The 20,114-nt window shown below is 36.7% G+C and overlaps 1 protein-coding gene across 1 annotated transcript; it reads right to left on the bottom strand.

Annotated features, from left to right (window-relative positions):
• Positions 1 to 598: 598 nt before the first annotated feature.
• Positions 599 to 19,485, bottom strand: enpp6 (ectonucleotide pyrophosphatase/phosphodiesterase 6). Its single transcript, XM_007247474.4, has 8 exons — positions 19,172 to 19,485; positions 10,569 to 10,748; positions 9,671 to 9,782; positions 8,881 to 9,022; positions 8,306 to 8,485; positions 5,593 to 5,730; positions 3,632 to 3,755; positions 599 to 2,119 (listed from the first exon to the last, which is right to left on the bottom strand). Exons 1-8 carry the CDS (start codon positions 19,407 to 19,409, stop codon positions 1,905 to 1,907), a joined length of 1,329 nt encoding a protein of 442 aa, XP_007247536.3. The 5' UTR covers positions 19,410 to 19,485; the 3' UTR covers positions 599 to 1,904.
• Between the last annotated feature and the right edge of the window lie 629 nt (positions 19,486 to 20,114).

The raw sequence follows: 20,114 nt of genomic DNA, 5'->3' as shown, positions 1-20,114 counted from the left end.
CGGTAAGTTTTGAAATGATCCAGACATAGTGCTACAAATTGCTGATGTTGCTAATAATGTGATAGGAATGGAAATAAACTTTATACTATGTGTATGTGTGCAGACTAAAAGAATATGTTTATTGGTGAAAACTGTACAATGCAATAGATGATGCTATCCCAGCTGGTCCATTAATTGTTAGATGGTGATAAATCTGGAAAAGACATTTCTAGGAAACACTGTGTGTGGGGGAGTATTATCCTGCTAAGAAAATGCCAAATGGAGGCCCTGTCATGGGAGGTAACACATGGCCACAGGATGTCTTATCGCACAGGATGTCTTATCACACACTAAGCTGTTAGTGTCCATTGTATTACTACTAGGAATGTACATGTACGTAATTGCTCCCAGATCAGAGCCAGGCTTTGGGGCAGTGTGTGTTGCTCCATAGCAAAGGCAGGGTTGAAGCACTCACCACAAAGCCTCTAGACTTGAACCAACTGTTGTTGGATGCCAAAAAAATAAGATTTGTCACTAAATATGATACACTTACAGTCTCTTGCTTTGAAGATATCTTTTCCATGACATTCTTTAACAGAAAGGGATTGAGGCTGACTGACAGATGGCCCAGATAGCAGGCAGTTTATCAAAACAGCTCTCCTGCTTTTCTCAATCCAATGATGTGCGACAACAATCTCTCACCAAGAGGTGCACTACACAAAAGTATCCTCTGAGAGCCTTTCCATAGGGCAACTGGAAAAGCGCTTTTATACATGTGTCTAATCAGACAACACCTGTAATCCTTTATACAGTTTTTCTGCATACAGCTATGGAAAAAATAAGAGACCACTTAAAATTGGATTTTACCAAATGAAAAAAAAACTCTGGAATATAATCAAGAGGAAGATGGATGATCACAAGCCATCAAACCAAACTGAACTGCCTGAATTTTTGCACCAGGAGTGGCATAAAGGTATCCAAAAGCAGTGTGTAAGACTGGTGAAGGAGAACATGGCAAGGTGCATGAAAACTGTGATTAAAAACCAGGGTTAATACACCAAATATTGATTTCTGAACTCTTAAAACATTATGAATATGCACTTACTTTTTTCATTATTTAAGGTTTCATTATTTTGTCATTTCAGCCATTTCTCATTTTCTGCAAATAAAAGCTCTAAATGACAGTATTTTTGTTGTCCATAGTTTATAGTATAAAACAACAATTTTAATTTTTACTCAAACATCTACCTATAAATAGCAAAATCAGAGAAAGTGATTCAGAAACTGTAGAAACTCTCAGTGAGTTTTGCAGCAATACAGGTTGCATTATGTTTCGGGTCAACAAGTCTATATGTATTTTATTTTATTGAGAAAACTAAAATTAGTTTAAAGACCCAGACAGATGATCTTACAAAGAAATTAAGGAAATAGTGATGAGAAAGAGATAATGGAGATTTTCAATGAAAAATAAACAACCAATATGTTCACTTACATTCAAAACAATAGAGACTTCAAAGATTCTGGGTATCATAGGTAGAATATGAAAAACATTGCATCCTTCATAATTGTATGACATTCAAACAAAAACAGACATTCAGGCGGGATACAAAATATTATGCAACATCGTGCAACACAATTTCATAGAATAGATTAAAAAGTATTCAAATAAATTGAAAAATCTCTTTGTCCTCACGATCTTAATGTTTCAGTTTTTCTTGTACAGGCGCAAAGAGTTCATCCTTTATCTACATGTTTAAGTAACTGGCTATATTTATGACTGTGTTTGTGAACACTGCACTGAATCACATGAGCATATCTCATTTTAAATAATTACATACTCCATGTAGGTCTTTGTGTCTCTGTATGCTCCGGTTTGATGTCCTTAAACAGCACAGATGAAAGAAGGGCTAAAAAGGAGGAAAGTTCTAGAGCTGAGCAGACAGCAGCAGCAGCGTCAGTATTGCCAGCATGCAGCTATAAAGCAGCCCAGGCCGTGTAGCACCAGCAGAGTCCGCCAGCATGAATTCCACTCTGGACCAGGAGCCATTGTTTGGAAGAGGCTTGATACCCAGTGTGTTACACATTATATTATAAACATCCACTGCTCTGATTGGTCCTGCCTGGAAATTCTTCTTGAAGTCTAAAGGATAGAAAGTGTAGTGGATAAGATCAGATACAATGCAGGTCAAACACATACAATTCCAATGAAATGGCAAAAGTCAGTATTTAAACTGATCATGAAGGCCCAATCCAAAATTACAATAACTGCTATATTAGCATTACCCCCCGTTTGAGGACATACAATAGGCCTGGTATTACACGCCTACACACCTACCATATTTGATAAAAAAACATTACTGAAAATCCTAATTATTATTGTAACAGGAAATATTTTTTAATATTTTAAATATTGTAAAAAAATGAAAAAAATATATAATGAATACAAATCATACTATGCGTGCGTTCCGAAATGTTTACAGATTTTTAAATAAATTATTTTTATTTTTAAAAAGTTCTTGTCCTCCGAACCTTTTGTTTAGTAACTGTTGACTAGTTTCTATGTCTATGTCTATATTTTCAAACTTAAGAATTTGGGCTCTTACTGATCTAAAATTAGTATGTGTAATAGTCCACTTTGTAGACCCCTTGTGTCTTGTAGTAGTCTCTAGGATTATAATTTATTTTACTGAAGAGAAAAAGGGTTTTAAATCACCCACGCTTGTAGGTTTGTAACAGACCTTGTGGGCCAAACTAGGTTGCTAAAGTTTACCGCTCCTTGGATAAATAGCTCTCTACATCGGGTTCTTGTAGGGTTTTTCCAAATCCTAGGGGTTTGCAAGTATCCTAAAGTGCAGTCGCAAAGACCATCAAAAACAGTATGATGAAACTGGCTCTCATCAGAACCACCCTAGTAAAGAAAGACCAAGAGTTCCCTCTGTTGCACAGGATAAGATCATCAGAGTTACCAGCCTCAGAAACTGCAAGTTAACCCCCCTTTACATGCCTTGGAACATATACAGGCTACAAGTGTAGATTTTTCTCTGCAGTAAAATAGGTTATTCACATTCTGGAAATGTAAGGGCTTTGAAGACTCCTGTATTGAATTTAAAAAAGACATAAAAACTAGACAAGCATAAAAAAACAAAAGGTTTGGAGGAAAGTAAATGTTTAAGTTGTATTTAGGAAACCACTGATTTTAAAATGAACTTTAGGAAAGAGCCAATTTTATGATTTTATTAATTTTAATTTTAAAGTTGCAGATTTACTTACATTTTTTTATCATTTCTATTACAATTGCAATCAGAATGTGTAGTAAAGTTTATTATCAAACTTGAGACCTTTTTATGTAATGCTTGCCTATTAATCTTCCAGATTTAGGTGTGTAATATCAGGCAGAAAGTTGACAAAAATGCTGGCCTCTTAAGGGGTTAACAGTACCCCAGATGAGAGCCATCTAAATGTTTCACAGAGTATTTTGGTTTGTTTAACACTTTTAAGTTACTACATGATTGCTTGTGTGTTCCTTGATGACTTCAGTGTTCATTTAACGTAAGAAAAAAAAAGAAAGAAAGAAAAACATTGAATAAAAAGGTGTGACTGCTACTGTATATGTATATATAATGTGTGTGTGTGTGTACTATACGAATATTACCTGGTCCTTGTGCCAAAAAGAAGCCTCTCATATCCACGTATTCATTGTCATAGCCGTGCCAACCATGCTGCCAGGCATCCGCCTCTCCGGTGCCATTTTGCCAGAAGGGCAGCTTGGCTTTGCTCTGTAAGCAGAATGAGTGAGATGGGTGAGATAAGTCTGTTTTTACTCTCCGAATCTGCTTTGCAAGCACTCATCTCTGCCTCAGACCCTGACATACAGTACATGACTCCTCTGAGGTCCTGAAGACCATGGAATGCTGTTTTATTTGTGTTCAGAGTCTGATGACGCACAGATATTGAGGCCCTTTACACTTTGCCAGGTTTTCCCTCAAAGGATCGAGAAGAGGACTATTGTTTTGGGCAAAATAGGGCTGTTACATGCAAGACTGAATCATGAGTGAGCGATGAAACAGGAATGCTAAGAAGCGGCCTAGCCAGCAGGGGTACTGGGAGGTCACAGGGATGAAAGGAGAGTGCCATGCTGCATACAGAGATGACTGGCATTTCTGAATATCAGATGTTCTCTAGGGGATGGAACAAGTACCCTCTACTGAGAATAGGCGAATTGGTTAAGATGAATATCAATGCCAGTATAAACTATATGATTTGGGACCTTTTTCTGAGCATTAGCTAATGTGCAGGTGTCAGTGGTGATTCAGCACTTATTCAGCATATTTTCTATTCTTGCTTTAGACCTAATTCTGTTCTCAGAGACCAGCCTCCGGCAGGATTAACAGGATTAACAGTAGGAGTTAGGAGAGATCAAATGAGTCAGACTAGCATGGCTATTTCAAGATTTAAAACAAGGCCTACAAACTGTATTTAAATGAAATTCCAGATCACACTGCTTCACCTGCAGCATCCAGAGTCTGAGAGAGCCATACACTGGACATGCTCTCTCTGGGAGGGTAGATAGCACCCTCTGCCCTCATCACTCCCAATAATATGATGCTGGTCAGCACAGACATCTGTTATCTGATGTATCAAAGCTGGGGCACTTTGCTTTTCTCCGAGTGTAGCTTCCCAGTGATGCTACATCAGCAGAAGTTCAAAAAGAGGCTGACAGTTGGCTAATAATAGCCTCTTCATAGCTATGCTCTCCAATATCCACTTCCTTAAAAGCAAACTGGATTACTTTAACCGAGTGCCAAACCGAAGCTAAACAAACATCAGCTTTTATTTTATTAATATGACCATAGAAAGCCAAACCCAAACTCAGGGAAGCGAGTGCACTGTAAAACCCAATAAGTTCACTAAACTCAAAACTTTTGTTGCAAAAAATTACTTAAGAAACATAAATGTTTTAAGTACAGTAAACTTAACAAATAGATATACATATATTTACATAAAACATTTCCTGAATTTATATATTTTATTTACAAAATTATTTTTCTCAAGTACTATACACTACATTATAGGTTGATTCAACTCAAAGATCTCTGTTTGAATGTACATTATATATGTGCCTACAAATGTTCAGCTAACTCAAAATAGTTGAGAAATGTTTGGAAATATCCCATTTTTACGTAAAACAGGCTTAGTTTATCTGAGTTCATACAAATTTTGAGTTTTCAGTGTGGAGGAAATATAACAAGCCAACTGGCTACAATCTCTTTAGCTAGCTAACATAACATACACAGGAAGAGAAGAGGACAGCATCTAGTAAACTTGTAGACTTGTAAATAAGTTTTTATTAGTGTTAAAACTAGGCGACATCATGTGGCTTTATTGCTAACAAAAGAAAAGCTTATTGTTGCAAGTTCAATTGCAAAATAACAGAGTTGTAAATATTGTAGTCATTGTGTCATCATTGTATCTTATCACTTTTTCCCCACTTACAGTTAAATTGTATTAATGCATAAAAAATATTTAAAATACTTAATAAGTGAGTTCTTCTGCACTTAATAAACACCTTTTCTCAACTTTTCCCATATCTAGTAAAGAAAAGGAGACACAAACCTCAGTGATGAACCATCCAGGCTCAGCAACTAGCGTCAGCGGTGAGACGAACCTTCCGGCCTTGTAGTGATAGCGATCTGGGATTTCATATGTCCGATACACATTCATGTTTTCCACTACTTGCAGAGCCCTGTATATCTAAATGAAAGATTAATAGAAATAAATTACTTGGGGGAGGAATGGAAGGGAGTTATTCTGTGATATTGTGTGAATATACTGTACATGCTGGCATACACTGAGTTGAGATAGCAGTGTCTACAGTTAGCATGACAAGTAACTTCAGGGAAACAGCTTGGGTATGTCCACACCTGTAAACTAATGAATACTAATGTTAAAAAAGTGTGCTCATGGAAAAGCAACTTAGTATCAAATGATCAAGTTTGAAGGGGACTTAATAGTAAATTGCCAGGCCAAAAAAAAAGTTGCCACCAAAGAAAAGGTCACACACTCTAATATTTAGTTGGACCCCATTTAGCTTTGATTGCAGCACTTATCACTGTGGAATTGTTTCAATAAGCTTCTGAGCATTGATGATGGTAGAGCAGGGGTGTCAAACTCATTTTGGCCGAGGGCCACATTGGCATATTGGCTGTCCTCCGAGGGCCAGATGTAACTTATAAATATAAGAAAATGTAACCAAATGTAATATATGTAAATGAATGTAATTACTCCTTAATGTTAAATAACTCTCAATATATTATTTATTCAATCAAATATTACAGTTGCATGGAAAAAATGTTTGCTTGTTGCTCTATTAACATAAATCCTGTTATGAAATCCAAAAACTCCATCAATCAAGAACGAAACTATACAAGTGAATAGAAATGACATAAAATACAAGTTATATTAACTTTGATCAAAACGTTTGATACTGAAAAGAGGCTTAATAAATATAAAATCAAAAATTGTGAGCTGTGACAGATTTAGCATTTCCTCATCCAACCACTAGTGGGAGCTGCAGCAGCACAAGCCCACAGTCTTTACTGAGTCAGAGCTACAGCCCAGCCACGGGCTACAGGATTTTAAGTTCTTCTGTGTATGAAATAAAATAACCCCACTAACCGGATAATACAGCTCTCTACAGTTCATATTTCAGCCCAAGCAGCTAACAGCAGCAGTTTAGAGCAGCCATCCCGGAGTCACTGCTCGGATTACATTATAAACAGGTCAGTTAGCGCGCTGCTAACCTCAGGATGTTTATAACTACGGAGTTTAGAACACACCACGGCTGCAAGGTTAGACTGTTGAAGGCTACTGGAGACTATTAAAGGCTATTGGAGGTTATTGAAAGGGTTATTGGGGGCAGAAATCAGTAAAGGCTGGTTAGATAAGTGATTCACCTCCTCGTCCTTTGCTGAGGTGAAACTGCGACTAGCGATGTCACAGTGATGTTTATTAACCTCATTAAAACAGATTTTATCAGCTATTGTCTTATAAATATTTACACATAATTTATATCTCTTCTAAAAAGCGTTTATTTTGGTCAGTAACACAAAATGCATACCGGTCTTTCGCCTTGAAGCACAGCCGTCCGTCTGCATCAACTTTTCTTTTTCTGGATATTATGGGATAAACATGTCTCAATTCCACCCGCGAAGTTACACCTTCCCTCCGGCAGGGTTTCCACATCAATGACTACACTGCCGTGTAGTGGCAGTAAGCCATAACTTTGCGAGTAATACAATCGACAAGCATTGTGGGAAATGTATTTTTTGGTCAAAGAACGCTTCTGACCTATTTATTATAGACACTAAGATTTTACAAGCTCTCGCGGGCCACATAAAAAGACGTGGCGGGCCACATTTGGCCCGCGGGCCTTGTGTTTGACACATGTGTGGTAGAGTCTGACCGCTGGTCAAAGTCTTCTCCAACACATCCCAAAGATTCTCAAATGGGGTTAAGGTCTGGACTCTGTGGTGAACTCTCTCAATCCATGTGTGAAAATGATGATCTCATGCTGAACCACTCTTTTACAATTCCAGCCCCATGAATTCCGACATTGTCACCTTGAAATATGCCCGTACCATCAGGGAAGAAAAAAATCCATTGATGGAATAACCTGCTCTATATTTAGTATATTCAGGTAGTCAGCTGACCTCATTCTTTCAGCACATACTGTTGCTGAACCTAGACCTGCAGACCAACTGCAGCAATTCTAGCATTCCTTAGCATTCAGAAGACATGGCAAGAGATATAGCATACTAGTTCCTGACCCATGATGAGTGGCATATTGGTGTTCATATAAAAAAAGAATAAAACTGTTTACTTATTTGAAAAGTTAAAAGTCATTTTCTGAACCATATGTCCAAAAACTACTACTATAACTGTAGGGGGCAAACTACCTATTAACAACTCAAGCTTTAAGACATTTACAACAGGCCCTGTTACCAGTTAAATCCCTCACAGCGAATTTAAAGCATCTATAAAAGTTTTAGAGTGGGTTTAATTGCTAATTTATAGAACAATGGATTACATATTAAGCGGTTTGGGTTTTCTCCAAGAAAAACCCAATCTCTACAGTACAGAACCTTTGGTCCTGCACATTCCAGTGAACGCACACTTAACTGTGATGACTGGACATAAAAGTGTAACGAGCTTGGAACAAAGTCTGGCCAGGTCCTAAAGAAAGTCATAGTACATAGAGCAGCGTATGTTATCTGCTCAATTTATCTGTTCAATTTAGCTGAATACCTGAGTAATACAGTGAACCCACCTCTTCAAATCGTGCTTGCTTGGGCCACAAACTAACGACTGGCCCTCTATCCATCATCTTTATGATGTCGGACATGTTTATGTAAGCCTCCAGTTCAATGACCTTCTCCATCCATTTGATATCAGTCATTCCATGGTCAGAGAACATGATGACGTTCAGCTCATTCTGCATGTTCTTCTCCTGGAATACATTTACAATATCGGTCATTTAATGTTCTTCCATGCTTTACATATCGTCCAATGAAAAACACATATCTCCATTTTTGTCGATTTTTACATAATAATTTTGAACAAACTGTCCCTTACAATGTGCCAAAATGTCTTGATGAACGGACCAATAGAAACTCTTCAAAATGGCCTGAAATAAACTCTTTTTACATTGACTTCCATTGAAAGTTTTCAAGTTTTTTCTCTCCTGTAAAGTTTTTTTTCATTGGACAGCGACGATATGGATCACAGAAGTACAGTGATATATTTATAAAACAGTATAAAAACATTTTATATTAGTGTTATATTAACACTGCAACTGTTAAATTCTTACACTATTAATGCTGAATTAATAAAGTGTGTGCAGACCTTGATTTTGCGGTTTAGCGTCTGAACTGCCACATCCAGTCCATGAACAGCCCTTTGGACCTGCTGTGACCCAGGACCATAGTGGTGCCCCTCCACATCAATTCTCTCATAGTAAACAGCTGCCATGTCCGCCTTATTACTCCTTATGAAAGCAAGAGCATAGAACATAGGAAAAATGTAAACCACTCACCTCATAACTTATTAACTTAATTCAGTTACAAACCTTAAAATAAACCCAATATCAAATAAAAGTATGCATAAAACAATGCATAGAGATATTTTATCTTTTGTTTGGTATTTTGTCAAAATACATCCATTCCTGCATTTAAGACCTGCAATATAGTGGAATTAGAGCATTTAGGACTAGTCATGAGGTTAATGAAGAGTCCAACTACAAGAATATAGTCTTAGCTTTCTCTGAAAAAGTGCTGTAGTAGTTGATTTACAACACTATATTCATTAAAACACAAACAAATCAGTGTTTAATCATGTGTTTTGTGGACTAATTTTTGGCATATCTGTGTATCTGCATCTCTAATATTCTATTGTTGTATGCAATGCCGTTAAATCACTAGATAATTAGTGTATTTTATGAATCAAGTGATTAAATGACCAAGTTATTATCCTTAACTTATAAAATATTGCATCCTAAATAGTACATAGACTTAAATGAATATACTGCATTGTCAATAGCACTTTGCTCTGATCTCTACTTAGCACACATTAATACACTCATGCTGATGCTGTGGTGGCTTTAACGACGGGCCAGAGACGCCTGTGTAAGACTTACTTTAGCACATTGAGAGCATTCTCAATGGAGTCAGTCAGGTTCTTCTCTGAGGGGTTGTAAACATACTCCTCACAGAATGATGGCCGGACACCAAGGATCTCCACTTCACACCCTACCCAGAATACAATTTTTTAATAAACTTAACACATACACACATTCTAGTAAATGCAATGAGCTAGTTAATGTTGCACCCACTGCTGACATAAATGTGCAACCACACAAACACACACAGCTGGTCTACTAAGCTCTGTAAGGAACAATAATACAACATGAGGGGGATAGGGATCCTCTGACTGAGTCTTGGTTCCTCCAAAGGTTTCTTCCTCTTAGTATAAGTGAGATTTCCTTGCCACTGTTGCCACCACAACCGTACCACTGTTGGCATCACTGGCTTGGACCTGTTTCTCTGTAAAGCTGCTTTGTGACAACATTTGTTGTAAAAAGCGCTATAGAAATAAAATTGAATTGAATTGAATTGAATAAACATGAATCTGAAAAGTTAAGTATTGAGCTGTAGAGCAGTGGAACTGTGTTTTCTTGAATGTTGGTGCTCCATCCAGTTCATCCAAGTTGCAAAAATTAACTTCAGGGAGGTACCTCCGGACCTGGAATTGGATTGGCTGACTCACAGACTCTTTGTAGAGAACAGGACAATCAGAACCCTCACTTTTGAGTCACATATTATAGATTCCAAGAGATTTTATCTGCCTTGCGTGCATCAGGGAGTCGATACTGATATGCGGTAGATTCCCACAACTTCCGGGAGACTTGGGAGGTCTGGGAATGAGCTGGGAAGCAATCAAATCTTCAAAGCAATGCTTCTGGACATTTTAATACCACTGATTTCAGAATAAACGATGAATGGTATACCAAAAAAACATACACACACTAGACTGACCTGGCCAGTAATACATGTAGACATTCTTGCCCAGTTTCTGCATGGTTATCCAGAGAGGTTCTGAGCCATTCCACCACATGGGCAAGCGACTGTCTGGATTTGTTCCAATTACAAACTCTTTTAGAGAGTCTTTGTCCCACATGTAATTCCCAATCATCTGGTGCACTTCACAGTTGCGACCTGCAGGATAAAGAGAAACACAGGGTTAATTAAGGGTAGCAACACATGATTAAGGGTGAGTAGGAGACACCGATCTATCTCCATTAATGTCTGTTTATTGCATGGACCAAGGCCTAGGCCTTAGCATCACCTGCCTGCAATACTGAGTAGGTGACTTGGTGGTGGAGTGTGCCAAGACTTGCAAGGCTCTAGAAAACATTTCAGTTGTTGTTTTATTCTATAAACTACGGACAACATTTCTCCCAAATTCCAAATAAAAATCTTGTCATTTAGAGCATGTATTTGCAGAAAAGGATAAATGGCTTCAATAAAAAAAGATACAGAGCTTTCAGACCTCAAATAATGCAAAGAAAACAAGTTCATATTCATAAAATTCAGAGTTCAGAAATCAATATTTGGTGGAATAACCCTGTTTTTTATAACAGTTTTCATGCACCTTGGCATGTTCTCCTCCACCAGTCTTAAACACTGCTTTTGGATAACTTTATGCCACTCCTGGTGCAAAAATTCAAGCAGTTCAGCTTGGTTTGATGGCTTGTGATCATCCATCTTCCTCTTGATTATGCAGAGTTTTTTTTATTAGGTTACATCAAAGAAACTCATCATTTTTAAGAGGCCTTTTGTTGTTTCCAGAGCTGTATCTATAGGACGATACATTAAGAGGAGGGGCTTCAGGCATGTTGCTCGTCCCAGAATGGTGTTATTTAAGAACAGAATACCACACAAATGAAGATAATCTTACTTTTTTTGGTTTACCTTTCTGTTGTATTGATGTTAAGTCTGATCAGTGTACAGTGAAAGGCAGAACAATTTAATCACAAAGTTGGCAAGAATGAGCAGTAAACCAATAAAATAAAATATTAATGGGAAATGCTGAATCAGACACTGGAGGGAAAAGAGAAGTACTGCAATTCCAGACTTGTAACAAATCTAGGCTAAAAGAAATAGCACAGACTGTTTTATGTTATTATTGAGCATGAAAGCCCAAGCTCTGCTTACTCATCTAAAGTGAAGTGCTTCCTTAAAAAAGAACATATTTAAAGCTTCTTAGTGTTATAGACAATAGATTGGATCAGTGTCTATGTTTGTGCTTGAGTTGTTGAAAAAAAAAACAAATGTAAATGTATTTAATTAATTCACTTGAGTATATATTACATAATCTGTTGTATAGGGCCTATAATAAATGCTGTCTTGCTGTATGCATTAAGAATGAATTCAACTAGGCAAGAAAACATGACAAGTGGGAGAGCACACTCCTCCCACCACCATGCTTAACAGTTTTACTTGTACTCATTCTGCCCAGAAAGGAACAGTTCTAATAAACCTTTCAGAGCCAAATATTGCCATCACCATTATGACCATAAAGAGGGTATTTAAGCAAACAAACATCTGGGCAAAATATCACTCCATTATTTTTTTTGTGAATCATACAGACTTCCAGAAAACTTACAAAAACTGATTAGGAATTAAAATAAACATAATTATCATGAAATAATATAGCTATAATCAGTTAAAGTCCCTGCATGTTATAAAAGAGAGGTTCGCCTAATAGCAGTCTGGTTTGGGGATGGTGGGACCAGCAGACGTCCCTCGTGTTGGCTGGGCTTTGTCTTCATTGTTTCTCTCATCGTATCTCTGCTAATGCCTGAGTCCAATAGTCAGAACAGACTCCCTCCTGACCCTGGCCAGGGATTGCGGGGAGAGGGGGGGTGCATGAGCCCAAGCAAAACAACCACCATCAGCAAATCGTCCCTACAGGGCAGCAGTGATGGGAGAGGCTAGACTGGAAGTGAGTGTGCTGGGGCTTAGTGTTGTTCTTTGTTCCACTGACAGGCAGAGAGAGAAAGAGGGACAGAGAGAGAGAGAGACAGAGAGAGAGAGAGAGCGAATGAATTAGAAAAAAATATTCTGAAGTATCACTTTATCAAAAACACAATTTATAATTAACAAAAAAGCACAATTTATAATTAACATTCAAAAAAACTTTAGAACAAGTTTTGTACCTGATAAGTACAGTGATTTATCAGTCTACTCATGCTTTAGTAGAGCTCAGTACACAGTAAAAAACTGAGGTACGATATGAGTACTTTTTTGTTTTTATAATTGTACTGTGAAAGGCGTTATATTGGTCTTTAGAAGATTAGATTTGTTCCCTCTGAAGTACAAAGTCATTCGTAACAGCAGGAGTGCAGATTTGTACCATTTAATCAGCCAAATGGTATATTCAGTATTCTGTATCACTGTACTAATAACCAATATGTATTTTAATTATACATTTCTCATTTGAAAGCCAGACAATTTTGGATCAGTTCTTCACACATATTCAGTTGAATATAAAGTTTATAATCTTAACTGGTTCAAAAAACATAGGTACAAAAAAAGACTTTTACTAAAAGGTACTTTATTGTATCTCAATATAAGGTACAGCCCCAGCGACAAGCTTTGTACTCTTTTACGTACAAATTTGTACTTATTTTTCTTAGTGTTTAACAATGAGATACATAATTTATTATTTATTTATTAATGATTATTCATTTTCAAGTACAATGCACTATACAAAGTATTAAGAGGGCAGTATTGCCTCCATTGTCTGCCAAGAGTGCTGTCTCCCCAAGTGCCCAAACACAAGAGAGTACAAGTTTATTCACTTCATATCAGCATATTTCAAATTTCCAAACTGTCTTCTCACCATCTAAATCCCATGTTTTGCTGTCTCTATAATTTAAGGCAATATAAAAAGCAGAGCGTGTATCATCAGAACATATTTGATCAAGACACTTGATTAGATTAAAATGCCAAAAGCAATTACAAGCAAGCTAGAAATAAGTTGTTATCTCTTATAATATTACATGAATGATTAAAAAAGAGAAATATTACATATTTAGACTACATTTAAGAGGATTTCACTTGCTAAGATATTATTTTTTTATCACTTTTTCAGCTATCACTTTCCCTCACCATGATCCAGTGGCCTTGCTTGATGACTTGCTAAGACCATTCATGTTCTATTAAGGAGACACCAGTATCAAAGCTTATCAAATCATAAACAGGCTCTGTCCACAACCTTGTATATTTGATACATGAGAAACCAAAAATACTCAGAAGGGCTGATCAGATCAGCAGCTCCTCAGTTAGTTTAATGCACTAAAACGTCTTCTAAAATGGAGTTTTCAAGTGTTCTCCTTCATATTTTAAAGCCCAGTCTTCAGTGCAGCCTCTCAGAGTGTAAACAACACAATTGCCTCAGTGAGAGTGGGAGAGGTGATAAGATGCCCAGCTGTTACCACTGTGGAGAGTCCTTGTGTGGCTGGATAAGAGATAAACCCATGCGCTGTGCCAGGCTCTTGAAATCAATGGCACCATTCAACCATCACTTATCCACATGCCACTAAAAGGATGTGCATTGTCTTAATGGTGGGAAGGTTTTACTGCCTTTTTAATCTTGCTGAACTCTCTGAACTCTCTGGAGTTGCTTAATGTCGAACATTCCTCTTGTCAAGTGCAAACCCTAACTCTAACCATTATCAGAACTCCGAAACCAGTCCAAGGATAGCATAAAAGAACAATGCATACCAAGCACCTGCCGATATGATAAGTATCACAATACAAGGGTTAAGATTTGATACACTGCATCATACTGCCATACTGTAAGCAAGTCAACATATTGCATTTTTATTTTAGGAAAACTGACATAGTATAAAAAGTATAAAAGAAAACATCTTTATACGTATCTAATCATACATTATATAATTATGGTTGGTGTGGTATACATAACACCACCACCTGCCAATGAGCTACCATGTTAGAGACTGGGGTTCAATTCCAGGTCTGGGTTACTGGATGCTGTTCTACACCAAGAAGAGTCCTTGGACAAGACTCCTAACACTACACTGACCCACCTCTATAATAAGAACAACCTTGTAAGTCGCTCTGAATAAAAGCAGCTTACAGCTAAATGTTGTAAAAGTAATGTAAATTAAATAATCTGAATAAAAGAAACAGATCTCAAAAACAATAAATACTAATGCTTATTAAATAGTAATAAATTAGCCAATAGCCAATTCAATAGAAAGTAGTAAATAAAAGTAAGATATTAGGAAGTATTTACATTTAATAACAGAATATCATTCTTTGTTTTTGTAAAATCGTTGTAGTCATGACTATCATTTACTCCTTTCTCCACTCCCCATGTGCAATGAGTGTTTCTACGTAATCAAATAAATATATCAATAAATATAGCTTTGGAAAAAATTAAAAGACCACTTCAGTTTCTGAATCAGTTTCTCTGATTTTGCTATTTATAGGTTTATGTTTGAGTAAAATGATGAAGATGAAGATAGATAATGAAGATATTATTTTTTTTTCCGTTCATAGAATAAAACAATGATATTCATTTTAAAATGATGAAGATGAAGATAGATAATGAAGATATAATTTTTTTTATCAATTTTTTTATCAGCTAACCTCAGTAAGCCTTCAGTTATAGTTGACCCTCCACACATTTACTTACACTCTTTATCTTTGGGCTCAATTTAACTCCAGCAATTTAAACCTTCAGAAAATGATTCTAACTGAACATGTGATCAGAGTTTATGTATCAAGTATTTTATGTGTTTTGTTGAACTATCAGTAGTTCTGGCATTACTCCTGCTGTAAGTTGTTAGATTAAGGCCGAAAACAAAGGTGCAAAAAATTGTACGTGATCTCAATATTATCTGACACAAATGTGTGCAAAATATTTATATTGTTTATGTTTTATACAACTGACCCAATATAACTATTTTTATATCATGTTGATTTTATGGTTGCTTGGTGGTCAATACCTTTAATCAATTAAACTGAAGCACAGAAATAATATCAATCATTATTCAGTGGGGTCAAATTGACTTTAAAAATAATAAAAGTGTTAAATCAAGTGTGCTGGTGATGAGGTTTCGTTTATTTTACTTATCTATGTGTTGGCTGGGTGTCCATGAGAAATCTGGAAATAAACTGTAAGCTAGATCTTCAGACCAGTTTACAGAACATCATCTTATATTATTAATAGGAGAAACTCTTCTTGTTGATGCTCTTCTACTTCTTCTTCTTCTTTTTCTTCTTCTTTTTTATTTTATCTGTCATTGTTTTCTGTTAATTCTGACTGACGTTTATTTGCACTGTTTTGGTGTATTGCAATTTTTTTTACAGATTTAAATAGGCTGCCAGAAATGTTACAGAACAGAACTCTGATATGTGACACAAATGCAGTTTTTACTAATAGAAACTCTCATTTTATTAGTAATATGATCAAACATAAAACTGATATCAAAGATAAAAGTTAATACTAATTAAATCCTTATTAATTTAAGTTAGAATTAGCATTGCTGGTGCCATTATAGGGTAAAATGACTTGTCATACCTGTGCGTACATTTGTGAATACCAACTACTACAGAATGAACAATTGCTGTGGTTCTTCCTTTTATCATTGTGATCACTTTTTTTGTTATGTATTAACTAATTAACTGTTTTATATAAGCTCAGGTGCAGCAAACTGTTGAATAACTTTTGTATTATGCAGCAAACCTTTTATAATATTATTTATAGTTATTTATTTATTATGAAGAAAGCTAAAGGCAATAAAACAACAAACATATGCATATGCCAATATTGTAAGAAAAAAAATATCTCGATAATTTTCAAATATATGAGCGATTCTCAACACAATTTTAAGTAATGAGCAAACTATTGTTTCCTTTTTTATTTTTTACAAACCGTAAGCAGCCCCCTTCATAACATTATTTTACATGCAACCTTTATGTAAACATGGTGCAAACATAACCTGCTTATATTTCATTTTAGGAAACGTGTAAAATATTAAAATCACTGCCACATTAAATAGTTCTTTATAGGTTTGTAGCTTCTATATGTAGGGATGTACATATACAGCTCTGGAAAAAAAAAATAAGAGACCACTTAAAAATGTAAAACCTCTGGAATATAACCAAGAGGAAGATAGATGATCACAAGCCATCAAACCAAGCTGAACTGCTTGAATTTTTGCACCAGGATTGGCGGAAATGTATCCAAAAGCAGTGTGTAAGACTGGTGGAGGAGAACATGCCAAGATGCATAAAAACTGTGATTAAAAAACAGGGTTATTTCACCAAATATTAAAAGCTCTGCATCTTTTTTTGTTATTTCAGCCATTTTTCATTTTCCGCAAATAAATGCTCTAAATGACAATATTTAGGGTTCAAGCACCGAAGGTGCGTAGAACCCTATTGTTTTTGCTAAGATTTTTCTTCTTCTTATTATTATTATTATTATTATTCTTTTTCTCCTGAAAAAACAGTTGTGCAGCCTAAACCGTAAGTCATAGAGAAATGAAACTTGGTACGTAGATGTAGGATCAGTGCATCTCGGTGGACAACAAAAATGGCACCGATTGGTCAAGTGGTGGCGCTATAAACAAGGAAATTCATTTTTCACAATTTTCTCAATAACTCAAAAACCATAAGACCTACATTCAAAATTCTTTTTTTGATGGATTCCTTGGGTCAATACCAACAACTTTCCAATTTGGACCATGCACTTCCGTCTATATAGATTTTTTGCTAATTTGCATAATATGCAAAACCTACTTTTGCAAACTAGTCCTAGGAATTTTGACCAATCCTGGCATGTTTGGTATCAAAACACTCGTGAGAGCATGCGCTTCAATATTCATTAAGAAAAAGTTTAAATATGTAAACAATATGGCCGCCATATGCAAATTAGTCCTTCCGGATATATGCCCCATTCACTTCAAGAGGTAAATTTGGAGCACTGTTTCTCAGCAACCGTGCAACCTAGCAAGTTGAAACTTTGCATGCAGAATCTATCATACAGCCTCTAAAGGATGTTCAAAGGGCAACTTAATCAATCAACATGGCTGAACACCATCAGCCAATCAGCATTCAGCAGACATTTTGGCAGGCTGAATGTTGCCCAATCTGGATGATATTTGGCAGTTATGTTCAGGTGGAGACACTGTAGTGACCTGCAAAGTGCTGAAACAATCCGCCCACTGGGGGGCGCTGTTCCAAAAAAACGAGTATATGTCAATCATGCTGTACTATTTTGACATCTAATTGTTTTTGCCATATTTAGTACAGTGGCTCTGACAAATTTCTCAATACAACTATGTTTAAAAAGTGCTTTGTTCATTCATAATTGCTAATTGTTTGAAAATAGCTATATTGAAACTACTCTCTGGATATGTGGCCTATCACCTCCATTTCAGTCTTGCTGCACACTGTAGAGTCTCTAGGTAAATGTTCATTAAAAACATTTGTGAAAATTTCACATACAATACTCTCCAGGCATCAAGCAATCTGTGCGTCCTTGGAATTTCTAACCTAAATTGCTGTAACTCTGCAGTATTTGCTGTAATCTCACAATGTTAAAGACCTCTGTACAATATCACTCTGATGAAGCGCCATTTAATACAGAACTAGATTAAGAATAACTTGACATTACATGTCATATCAGAACATTCACTCCTTTGTGCCTCTTCTCAACATTAATAACAGGTGAAAGACTTTTGATCATTTCTAAATGTGACAGAATGTCTCCAATTGTGTTAGACCTTCTTACACATCACCATCCTATGCTCTAGTAGGCACCATTGTGCTAGTTGGTGCTTGATGAAGCGCCATTTAATTCAGAACTAGATTTATAATAACTTCGTAATTACATGTCATATCAGAACATTCACTCCTTTGTGTTAATTTAAACTTGTTTGGTCAAACATTTCAGCTTGTTCTGCAAAGGTTCAAAGGTCAATCTGAATACCACTTTGTGAACATTCTGGTTGAAGCCACCTGATCAATACCAATAACATGTAGACACCTTTTGACTAGTTCTAACTCACTTAATGAATATCCTACAAAGTTCACTAGATTTACATGTGAATTTAAGCACTGATCAGGTTGAAAGGCCTCTGCTCAACATTAATAACAGGTGAAAAACTTGATAATTTCTAAATGTGACAGGGCATCTCCAATCATATTAGACCTTCTTACACATCACCATTCAATGCTCCAGTAGGCACCATTGTGCAAGTTGGTGCTTGAACCCGATGATTGCCGCTTGCGGCTATATTTTAATTTGGAATTATATAAAACAACAACATTCATTTTACTCAAACATATACCTAGAAATAGCAAAATCAGAAAATCTGATTTAGAAACTGAAGTGGTCTCCTAATTCTTTTTCAGAGCTGTATGTAAAGATGTTGTTCAATTATCCCCTTCTTTTTTATTATAGTTAACCTACAGTCTTATGTTTTACTGACAGCTCATGACCTGTTTTATGTGAGCTTATAAATACAGCAAACTTTTGTATTCATAAAATAATTTATAGTATATATAAGTTACTAATACAGTGTGTGTGTGTGTCTCACCGGTCATCAGGGAGTAGTAGTTGGGGTAGGACAGGCTGGGGAAGTCCGGGGTCATGTAATCCACTTTGACTCCGTTCTGCACGATCTCCCTGAAGCCCGGCAGGCTCTGCAGCTCGTGGATGTAATCATAACGGAACCCGTCGATCAGAAACACGAGGAGTTTACGGTGGGCCCCGCAGCTCCCCGCGAGCGCCAGCAGGACCACCAGCAGTGTGAGTGCGCGCGCCAGTCCCGTCATGGTGTCTCCGCGACCACGTCCATGTAGCGGACTGATGCAGGGCGAGCAGCGGGAGCACGCGGTGCAGCCTCGGGGCAGCAGGGGGCGGGGGAGGGGTCCGGTGTGACCGCGTGGGAGGGGAGGGGTCAGCGCCGGAGGCGAGCTGCAGCAACAGCACGAGTCCCGGTCCACCAATCAGGAGTGAGGATCAAAGTTCGTGGCAGAAACTCTGTAATAAACTGAGCACTAACTGTACTATAATATAATAATATAACACCATAAACTTAATACACCCAAAAAATGTATGTGTTAAACCACAGGCATCACAACACAATGGTTGCGATTTAAGATAGAACAACGTATTATCATGACAATATTATATAATGTGATTAATAAAATTTGAGCAAACTAAAATTTAACTTTTTTAACTTTAAAAACTAAAAAAGAGCATTTATTACTGAATGTAAAAACGCACCAGACTTGCAAAAGCGGGTGCCATTCCTAACAAGACATACTGTGCTTAAAAGTGCGCGCGGTGTGTAAAAAAAGCGTGCTATAAAAAAAAAAACATGTGAAAGCAAGAGCCGTGGGTAAAAGCGCGAGCTGTGCTATACTTTAAATGTATTTACCTGTATAATAACCCGAAGCAACACATGTTCTATTTCACTGACTTGTAGCCGATTTGGGCTTTATCAGGCAGTTTTTTTAGATGTCCAAGATCTGCAC

Source organism: Astyanax mexicanus, chromosome 10 (genome assembly GCF_023375975.1).
Source record: "Astyanax mexicanus isolate ESR-SI-001 chromosome 10, AstMex3_surface, whole genome shotgun sequence".
NCBI lineage: Eukaryota > Metazoa > Chordata > Actinopteri > Characiformes > Acestrorhamphidae > Astyanax > Astyanax mexicanus.
The sequence above is the reverse complement of the archived record's forward strand: the minus strand, read 5'-3'. Positions and strand labels throughout refer to the sequence as shown.

What these genes read in the sequence shown, in the direction of transcription:
- enpp6 (XM_007247474.4), bottom strand. Translation starts at nt 19,409, where the DNA reads ATGACGGGACTGGCGCGCGCACTCACACTGCTGGTGGTCCTGCTGGCG. An exon ending in CTACTACTCCCTGATGACCG is followed by an intron (nt 10,749 to 19,171) that starts GTGAGACACACA and finishes TTTATCCTGCAG; the next exon opens with GTCGCAACTGTGAAGTGCAC. An exon ending in AATGCTCTCAATGTGCTAAA is followed by an intron (nt 9,023 to 9,670) that starts GTAAGTCTTACA and finishes TGCTTTCATAAG; the next exon opens with GAGTAATAAGGCGGACATGG.